We start from the raw sequence: 9,932 nt of genomic DNA on the forward strand, positions 1-9,932 counted from the left end.
CCTGCTGCAGGTGAGTCCGGCCTGCTCTGCCTGCTGCAGGTGAGTCCGGCCTGCTCTGCCTGCTGCAGGTGAGTCCGGCCTGCTCTGCCTGCTGCAGGTGTAACAGCGTGTTGCTCTGCTCCAGACGCAGCCCCTCTACCTGGCCCATGTGATCTTCCTGATGCCGCAGAGCCGCTCCACCTGCTTCGTGGAGATGCTGGTCTTCAGCCTGTTCAACTACGGCTCCGACCGCAGAGACGCCTTCTTGCTGCTGCAGCTCTTTACCGAAGCGCTCCGATACGAGATCAGGTAACTTCCTATGATGTCATCTAGCACCTGTCTCAAGGCTGTGACGTCACTCTGAACCTGGACACACCTGTGTGTGATGTCAGACTGAAGGTGGAGCAGCCGCAGGAAGTGATTACCGGGAATCCCACCGTCATCAAGATGCTGGTGAACTTTTACCGGCAGGCGCGCGGTCAGAACGCCCTGCGGGACTCCCTGGGTCCGGCGCTGCGGGACATCCTGTTGGACCAAACCCTTAGCATCAGAACCGACCCGCTGGAGGTGTACAAGACCTGGATCAACCAGACCGAGACCCAGACCGGACACAAGAGGTGAGACGCCAAGGACAAGGTCATTAGGTCACAGAGGGGCTCACCTGACCGGCTCTGTCCCTTCAGCTCTCTACCCTATGAGGTTTCTGCGGAGGATGCCCTGTCCCATCCGGAAGTCCAACGAAGAATCGACATCGCCATCATCAACCTGAAGAACCTGACGGACCGCGTCCTCAAAGCCATCACCTCCAACCTCAACAAACTCCCGTAGGTCCCCAACTTCCTGCTCTCTCCTGTCGGCGTCCGCCCACAGCCGGACATCCTGTTACTTATTGTTGCTGGACAGTTTGAGTCGAACAGTTTCTGATGGCTGGTCTCTGTTGATGGCAGGTATGGCCTACGTTACACAGCCAAGGTTCTCCGAGACGCCTTGAAGACAAAGTTCCCTGCAGCCAGTGAGGCTGAGCTCTACAAGGTGAGTCGTACTGGGACGCTCCCAGTGGCTCCCAGTTTGACTGGATCATTACTATSCCTCTTTGGATTTGAATCTGTTCAGTACTGAATAATCAAACCTTCAGAACAAAATCTGGATGTTCAGCTCAGGTTGGTCTGGATTGAACACGGCCAGAAGCATCTTCAGGATGTGGCACCGATGAATTTCTAGAACAGACTTTTAGTTCTACTGTCTGTCCGTCTAGCGCTCCCCTCCAAGCAGAACCTCTAACCGGGATGCTCCCTGCAGATTGTGGGAAACCTGGTGTACTATCGCTACATGAATCCGGCCATCGTGGCTCCGGACGGCTTCGACGTGGTGGACCGGTCGGCCGGATCCGCCCTGCAGCCGGAGCAGCGCCACATCCTGGGATCCGTAGCCCGCATGCTGCAGCACGCCGCCGCCAACAAGCACTTCCACGGAGACGGTTACCACGTTCGCATCCTGAACCAGTACATCACCCAGACCCACGGCAGGTTCAGGTACAGATGCCAGCAGCCTTGGGTCAAAGGTCAGGGAAGGCGTTGCTGATTGCCGCTCGTGTTCTGTTGGACAGGAAGTTCCTGCACAGCGTCTGTGACGTTCCCGAACCAGAGGAGCGGTTCAGCATGGACGAGTTCTCTGAGCAGCTGATCGTCAACAGACCGATCGTCTACATCTCCGTCAGCGAGTTGCTCAACACTCACAAGGTGAGCCGCAGCAGAACCCAGACTCTTTGGGCCCAGAAGGTTCCTGTGGTTCCGGGGACGCGCCACTGAGCCGAGGCTAGCCTAGCCGTAAGACCAAGAGGTTCTACATCATGTTACGGCCCGGGTGTGTTGCTTTGGTTTGTTTGTTTTGGGGTTTTTCATTCATGTTGAGAAATCCTTTGGTTGAGAAACCATTTGGGTCGCCATGGAGACCACGCCTAAACACCTGGACTTAGCCCCGCCTTTGAGGCGCAGCTCCTCCTCTGGCTGCAGTTTCCAGTCAGTCCAGTTGCAAACGGCATCATGGAGAAACACTGTTGTGATGACTTCCTGAAGGTGAAGCGTCAGAGTAGCAGCTTCTTAAAGAGACAGAAGCCCAATTTCAAGATATTAAACTATGAAGTTGAATTTCTTTTAAATCATGTCTGGTATATGTAACACACTCTGGCTATAAAATGGCTCCTGGAGGATTCATACGTACTGTCGCTTTAAGACATTAAACTCCTGAACCTGCTGCCTCCATCTCTGCAGCTGCTGCTGGAGCACCAGGAGGTTCTGTGTCCCGACCCGTCGGACCCACTGAGGCTGATCCTGAATGACCTCGGACCGGTTCCCTCCCTGCAGGAGCTCAACGGTACCGTTACCTGCTGCAGCATAGTACCGTACAGGTGTAAACTAGGATGTTGGACCCAGGTGTCCAGGTGTTGGCGCCTGGTGTGACGAGTTTTTGATCCCCAGGGGAGGCATCAGCTGATCCAGGGTCAGAGTTCAGTAAGATGGAAGTTTCTCTGACGCTCACCAACAAATTTAATGTTTTTGACGACTCTTCAGACCGACCGGACGTCCGGGGACTGCTGCTCAGGTAGCGCTGCCTCACCTGTCCAGGTAGGTCAGCACGTTGTTCTGCTCTGCTCACTTGTGGTTCTGGTTTTAGCACCAAGCAGCTGATCATCGACGTTATCAGGACTCAGCCAGGTGACTCTCTGAGGGACATCTTGAAAACAAAGACCTCACCTGACCAGGTGACGCTCGCCTGACCGCGCGACGCTCGCCTGACCGCGCGACGCTCGCCTGACCGGGTTCTGTTTCCAAACAGGAAGTGTGTCACGATCGGCTGGTGCAGCGCCGGGCACGGCAGGACGCTCAGACGCCTGAGAAGATGAAGAGGAACCCGTCTCTGGTCGCCAACGGCAACCTAAGCCTGGAGGAGAAGAAGAGGAAGATCGTACGCAGCCTCCGCCGCCTGGAGGCGCTCGGCGTTCTGCGGCCGCCGCGGGCCGAGGAGCAGCTCCTGCAGATGGTTGCCAAGGTAACGGCCTGACCAGAACCGGCCTGGTCCGGTTTTGGCCCAGACTGAACCCGGCTTGTCCCTCCAGGACATCCGGCAGCAGCGCGCGTGTCGCCAGCGGCGGAGGGCGGAGCTTCACAAGCTGCAACAGACTCTGAGCCGCCTGCAGGAGAAGAGCAGCTTCCACTGCCAGCAGGTCGACTTCTACAGGCATTACATCACTTCCTGTCTGGACAACCTGACTACCGGCAGGTGAGACGACCTGCCGCGCTTCCAGAGATCCGATTGGTTCTCAGGGCCTGACGGCGCCGTTATCGGTTGTTCTGTTGCAGCAAAGGGACCAATAGGAACGCAGCAGAGAGCAGAGGGAAGAAGAAGCTTCCTGCTCTGAGCTACAGCGCCGCCCGGCTGCAGGAGAAGGGAGTGCTGCTGGAGATCGAGGACCTGCCGGCCACACAGTGAGGCGGGCAGCATGACATCACCATGACATCACCATGACATCACCACCACTGACCTTCTGACCTCTTCCAGGTTCAGGAACGTCGTCTTCGACATCACACCTGGTCCAGAGACGGGAAGCTTCAGCGTCAGCGCCCGCTTCCTGGGCGTCCAGATGGAGGACTTCCTGCTCCGATATCAGGTACCAGCAGAACCGGGTCGGAACCAGAACACAGGCCAGGTCTGCCTGACATTAGGAAAACATCTCAGATTGAACAACCTCTTCACTTCCTGAATCTCTTTACGATTCATAGATTAACGAGTTTCAACAACTATGTTAACAGACGTTTAACCTGAACAGAAGTTTCTGAAATATTAACTTTCTTTGGGATTTTTGTTGTGGAGTGATAATGACCCAGTTCAGGCCCTGCCTGGTTCTGGTTCTGGTTCTGGTTTGTTGGACCTGCCCCGCTCCAGCTGCTGTGCTTTGTTCCCAGGATCTGCTGCAGCTGCAGTACGAGGGTGTGGCGGTGATGAAGATGTTCGATAAAGCCAAAGTCAACGTCAATCTGCTCATCTTCCTGCTCAACAAGAAGTTCTTCAAAAAATAAACCAATGAATACTCTCTCTTCTCACTCCTATCTTTGTCTGGTGTCTCACTGCTTGACTAAATGAACACCTGTTGCCATTTTGTCTGGAGTGAGACATCTGTTCTGCACTACTATCTGTTGTTTTAAATGTGCCTCAGTATGTATCAGAGTGAGACATCTGTTCTACACTATCTGTTTAWAATGGACCTCAGTACATAACAGAGTGAGAGCTCTGTTTTACTCCCATCTGTTCAAGCGTTTTTTTAAACACTCCATATCAGTAAACTTTAAGCAGAGTAAGTCATCTGCCCAAACGCATATCTTTATTTTAGATCACACTATATTATTTTGATCCATAGTAATACATCCCGCTTTCACTGATCTTTGCACTTTATCCACTGGTGCATCTGAGGACTTTATGATCAGAGTGAGCCATCTCCTCTTACGTGCCTATCTGTGTAAGCTACTAGACGCCAACACCGGATGCGAGCTGAAGCTTTATTTTGAAAATCTGATCCAGTTCCTGCAGAATCGTGTGTGGGCGGAGCTTAGTTCAGTTGAGCAGATTTCATTGGTCACTTAAGTGATGACTGTTTTTGAGTGGTGATTTGTAACTATGATGTCACTTCCTGTCTAAAGGAATATTTTAATCTCCAATAAACGTCTTTAGTTTCACGGTTTGTGTCTCAGCAAGTTTCTGACCCGACCCAGAAATCAGCGTTTTATTTTCTAATCGTTGRTGTGGAAGAACCGGGTTCTGTTCATCAGAACCTCGGTGCATCAGGTTGTCCTCCAGAGATTGGAGGAGTGAGGAAGAGCAGCTTCCTGTCCCTCATCCTCCATGTTCCTCTTCAGAGAACATGGAGGAGAATCAGTTGCACCAAACATTTACAGAACCACAGCGATCAGAACTGGTACCAAGTCCTGCAGGGACAGCCAATCAGAAAACGTCTCTAAAACCTCGTAGGATTTGGTCCTCACACTTTTTCCTTCCACTCAGTTTTCCATCCATTTCAGAATATTTCTTTATTGGTCTGATCTGATTTTCTCAGAACTTGAATTTCAGGTTTCAACTAAAGCAGAACATCTACATTAACTGAAACACTTCAAACATAGATTATTTGATATCAATCTGGAATAAGTCTGTAAAATAAGTAAATTTTTTCAGTTGAATCATTAAAATAAGAGATTTAGTTTTAATTTACCGAGCTGCAGATGAAAACTGACAGATCCATGAACCTGCAGGCCTGTTGCTGTCGCTGCTGTGACCACCAGGGGGCAGTCTGCACATCAGCATCATTCAGTTCGTGAAGCTCAGCAGGACAAAAGCGCCACCTTCAGGCAAATTTAAAATGTAACTAACAGACAGCAAAGCCCCGCCCCCTGACAAATTATGAAAATACCACCAAAGTGGGCGGAGCCACGTGTGGATGAGGGTGATGTCAGCTGAGTGACGTAAAGCTGGAATCAACAGGAAAAATCAGCTGCAGTAGCCACCCTTCAACCTAGTGAGGGCAGCACTGACTGCTTTAGACAGAAATAATGCAGAATTAAACAAGTTTGCATAAAAATAAAGACAGAAATCTTAAGAACCGGTTATAGAGAGTTTATCAGCAAAATCAAGTTGATTTTGGGGTTTAGTTGCTCTGTCTTGGTTTGAGGTTGTTAAAGAAAAAGTTCTTGTAGAGTTTGGTTCTGTGCCAGAAGTGCCTCTGGTCCTCAGGGGTCAGGGTTCACCTCGCCTGCATCAGACACTCCTCAGGTTCTTGCTGAGATCTGCAGAAAACCTGGACCAGAGTTCTGGTTCTGAGCAGTTCAGTACCTTCCCTGCAGCCACGCAGGCGCTGATCCTGGTAGGGGAGGTCCTGAAGATCATCCACATCAGAGAAATCGACCCGGTTACATTACAGGACCGGTTCTGATCCAGAATACAGTGATGAGAGGAGGTTCATTCAGTTCTCCATGCTTTGGGTGGTGTGTCTTTAGAGGACCATCCCTACCTCTCACCCCACACCTCAGCAGAGATGCCACCAGAACCCAGGGTTGGCCACTGGCTGGATCTTAGAGGGTTTGGTCTGAAAGGTTCTGGTCCTGTAGGGGCCACTGTGTGGCTCCAATCAGAACCTCCTCTTCCCTGTGACCCACCTGGAGGTTCAGGATCCGCCTGGTTGTCGAGTGCCCAGCACCAMCATGTCGTCATACAGGACCATCTCTGAATCAAACGCACCTCCAAGTTGATGTTTTAGATGGGGAAAAGTTCTGATTCTCCAAACTGGTACCACTCTGACAGCCGCAGGGAACATCCCATTGGATCAGAACCGTCACTTCGGCCCAAACCTCAGTGAACAGAACTGATCCAGTCAGATGGTGTCAAACAAAGCTCACCTCAGTCACCAGGACCTGGTGTCAGCTAGGACTCAGCAGCTACCCATCATGCTTTGTTSCCTCCTGTCATCAGTCCCCATTGGACTCAACCACCTTCTCAGCCAGGATCTCCTGGAAGGTGGAGAGCTGCTTCATCTGCTCTGTCTGCATGGAGTGCCTCCTCATCAACTTCTTCTTCATCTTGAATTCGGGGCCCCGCTTGGGAGATATCGGGGCCATGGGGACCAGGATCTTGTGTCCGCTGTGAACGGGGGAGGTGGGTTTTCCATTGGCGCGAATGTCAGGAATGGGTCTGTGGGGGTTGATGTTGAGAGGAGGCAGGAAGCCGGGTCTAGTGTGGGAGATGTGGTCCAGCAGCAGCGTCCCGGACCCACGGCGCTCCAGCAGACCTGGGGGCCGACGGCGCACGGTGATGGGTGACACCGAGTTGGGGATGTTCTCAAGAGACTCCCTGGATGAGCTGGTCACCAGGGACAATGGGGAGGCATTATACCGTCGCCGTTCCACTGACACCCGMCCAGAGTCCGGCGATCCAGGGATGGACTCTGGACAAAGATGAGTGTCAGACTCGTAGTGCTCCATGCGGCTCAGTTTAGGGTGCACCAGAAGCCGGATAGCCCCGGGCCCCCCGGCGTTCTCCTGGGGCTCAGGGGCGGTGTTTCTCCGGTACAGGATCTGGTGCTGCTGCACCTTGTCGGCCCAGGACGTGGCAGAGAGGCCAGTGCAGTCCTCAGAGCAGGACCGGTCGATGGGTTTGGGAGAGCAGGGGTCGTGCGTCTCGATGCTGTGTCGTCTTGACAGCCGATTCTGGACCGGCTCCGAGATAGATAGGCCGTTCATCTCGGCGGTGGCTCTGCTCAGGTCGCTACTGCCCTCTTCCTCCAGACCCGGGTCCAGCCGGTCTGGAGGAACTCCACTCAGCACTGAGGGTGCCACCAGGCCCCAGGGCTCTGAGTTCAGCCTCTTCAGAAGCTTCCGAGGGGGGGGCCGCTTCTCACCTGGAGGCCGAGCCGAAGGCAGTGGTAAGGCCGAGGTGAGCGTGAAGCTGAAGATGCCCTCCTTGCCATTGGTCCTGTCCCCTGCAGGTGACGCAGTGCCGATCTCCACTTCTGAAGGAGACATGCAAGCAGGGGATAATTTGTCCACGATGCCAGGCGAGGGTGGCGAGTTCAGGTACTGCTTGGTCTTCTTGGTGCCCGATGGAGATGTGTCAGTGGTGATAATGATCACCTCCTTGCCCTTGGCCTTGCAGGCATCCAGCAGCACCTGCAGCGTGTCGCGGTCTCCCCTGTTGATGGCGTGGACCAGGGCGGAGGCACCGGCATAGTCTCTSAGGCTGGGGTCTGCCCCGTTCTCCAGCAGCAGGGTCACCACCTCTCGCCCTGCCCGCTCGGCGCAGGCATGCATCAGCGCCGTGCGGCCGCTCTTGTCTGGGATGTTGGGGTCAGCGCCTTTCTCCAGCAGGTAGCGGACCATCCTCTGGCGGGTCTGCGGGTCGTCATAGCTCCCCAGGCAGGCGGCAGAGATGGGTGTCTCTCCTCGTTCATTGCCTTCATTGATGTAGGCTCCGCCCTCCAGCAGCAGCCGGGCTAGGCGCAGCTTTCCCTGGAACACAGCTTTGAGGAGAGCGTTCCCCTCCGTCTGCAAGGGCGCTCCATCTCCCATGATCCTTTGCCTCTCCTACACCTGCCGTCCACTGGAAGCTCGCTCAAGACTAGACATCCTCTCTGAAGTCACATGACCTGCAGGTGAAAGACACAGCACTTAGACATGAACATCTTCTGAGACAGAGAAGACTGCTGCTGTCTGATTGGTTGGAATGATCTGTGACATCATCAGATGGTGATGCCGGAGTTATCCCAGCTGCTCTGCAGATCCATCATCATCATCATCATCATCATCATCATCATCATGAGATGATGGTTCTGAATGTCTGAGCAGCTGATCTCATGATACAAGTCATGCACTTCCCACTTCGGCCACAGAGGGCGCTCTGCCAATTAACAACACTAAAGAATTTCTTCTTCTTCTGCTTATTACAGAACAAAGTTAGTCCATCCATCCATCCAACATTCATCCAACAAACTATCCAACCGACCATCCATTCAACGGGTGTTGCCATGGTAACTGTCTTCACCGATCGTGACTGGTCTCTTACTGGTCAGACTGGGAGAATTAATCCGGGTCAACACGCGCCCTGTCCTGCGTGTGTTCATCGGCCACCAGATGATGATGATGATGATGATGCTAATGATGAAGCTGTGAAGGAATGCGGCGTCACCGTTGCTACGTCACCGCGCCACTCTGACGCATCACTTTCTATATTTACCCAGCGCCTGAACGAGCGTGTGCGCGTGAATTGACCGCAGCAGCGCGCGCACTCACACTCACACAGGGAGGAGATGGACGGTGTTTCTTCTTCATCACCATTTCAACATTTGCACGAGCAGAACCTCGGGCACGCGCCCACTGTTGCAGCTGATGATGACAATGAGGGGGTGATGAAGATGACGATGAAAAGGAGGAAGGCTAGTCTTACCGCAGCTGAAGAAGCGGCTTCCTCCTCTTCCTCAGCTGGTTCCGACCGACTGACGGAGCCGCTGCGCGACTCTTCCTCCTCTTCCTCCTCCTCTTCCTCCCAGCCCTAATTAACCCTTAGAGCTCAGTCAGATCTGAGCTGATCAGGAAGCAGCCTTACTGTCTCCATAGCAACACTCACTTCCTGGTGCCTGCCGAAGACTTCTGGTCCAGGCACGGAAACATTCAGAACCAGAACTCAGAACTGCAGTTTCAGCTGCAGCTCCCTCTGCGTCCAGCAGGGGGCGGCGCAGGCAGCAGCAGAAACACCTGACCACCGRCACGCGACCAATCGGATCGTCTGTCCCGTTTGAAGCTGGACCTCCAGGTGAAGCARAGAGCAGCGTGGGGCCAGACTCAGGTCTTCCTGGACCCAGTTCTGGTTCTGACCCGGGTTCTGATACGCAGCCTGAAGAACTGAGGAGTTAAACACCTGCTGTGGACCCAGGAGTCCGGTGGCAGAACCAGAACCAGAACCAGAACCTGGAGCCGGCAGCGCCAGCAGAGGTTCTGGGAGTCAGATTTCAGCCGGGATGTGGAACCCTGGAGGGAAAGTTCTGGTCCAGATCCAATCAGCTGGAAGGAGGATCAGGATCCAATCAGGACCTGGAGGTCACCTGGACAACGCAGGTCATGGATCACCTGGTGATGTCACAAAGCGCCGGAGCCGCCGGACTGATGGAGAGTCAACCTGATCACTGAGCTGCTGGAGTTAAAAATAAAATACTGCAGAACACACACACACACACACACACACACACACACACACACACACACACACACACACACACACACACACAGTGTTGCTATTGTAGAATCCCAGTTTCTATGGCAACCAGATCTGGATTCCTGCAGAAGGTTCCCACAGTGACACACACCCTGCTGGACTGGAGCCGCAGAGGAGGACAGACTGGAGACAGACTGAGGGACAGACTG

General features: G+C 53.5%; 2 protein-coding genes across 2 annotated transcripts in view; one reads left to right on the top strand and one right to left on the bottom strand.

The window, feature by feature from the left end:
• The window catches only part of iqgap3 (IQ motif containing GTPase activating protein 3), a 33,037-nt gene extending 28,954 nt beyond the window's left edge, over nt 1–4,083 (top strand). Inside the window, exons 24-37 of the mRNA XM_017309351.1 lie at nt 125–288; nt 372–596; nt 663–803; nt 927–1,011; nt 1,279–1,511; nt 1,586–1,718; nt 2,250–2,352; nt 2,457–2,580; nt 2,653–2,740; nt 2,815–3,027; nt 3,095–3,258; nt 3,339–3,464; nt 3,538–3,646; nt 3,942–4,083. Of these exons, the coding sequence (XP_017164840.1) occupies nt 125–288; nt 372–596; nt 663–803; nt 927–1,011; nt 1,279–1,511; nt 1,586–1,718; nt 2,250–2,352; nt 2,457–2,580; nt 2,653–2,740; nt 2,815–3,027; nt 3,095–3,258; nt 3,339–3,464; nt 3,538–3,646; nt 3,942–4,055 (2,022 nt within the window). The 3' untranslated portion in view covers nt 4,056–4,083. The remainder of the gene's footprint in view (nt 1–124; nt 289–371; nt 597–662; nt 804–926; nt 1,012–1,278; nt 1,512–1,585; nt 1,719–2,249; nt 2,353–2,456; nt 2,581–2,652; nt 2,741–2,814; nt 3,028–3,094; nt 3,259–3,338; nt 3,465–3,537; nt 3,647–3,941) is intronic.
• A 247-nt stretch (nt 4,084–4,330) lies between these two features.
• Nucleotides 4,331–9,926, bottom strand: ankrd34a (ankyrin repeat domain 34A). The gene is made up of 2 exons (XM_008430580.2): nt 8,959–9,926; nt 4,331–8,161 (listed from the first exon to the last, which is right to left on the bottom strand). Exon 2 carries the CDS (start codon nt 8,082–8,084, stop codon nt 6,489–6,491), a length of 1,596 nt encoding a protein of 531 aa, XP_008428802.1. The 5' UTR covers nt 8,085–8,161; nt 8,959–9,926; the 3' UTR covers nt 4,331–6,488.
• Between the last annotated feature and the right edge of the window lie 6 nt (nt 9,927–9,932).

The sequence above is a fragment of the Poecilia reticulata genome, linkage group LG16 (assembly GCF_000633615.1).
Source record: "Poecilia reticulata strain Guanapo linkage group LG16, Guppy_female_1.0+MT, whole genome shotgun sequence".
Taxonomy (NCBI): Eukaryota; Metazoa; Chordata; class Actinopteri; order Cyprinodontiformes; family Poeciliidae; genus Poecilia; species Poecilia reticulata.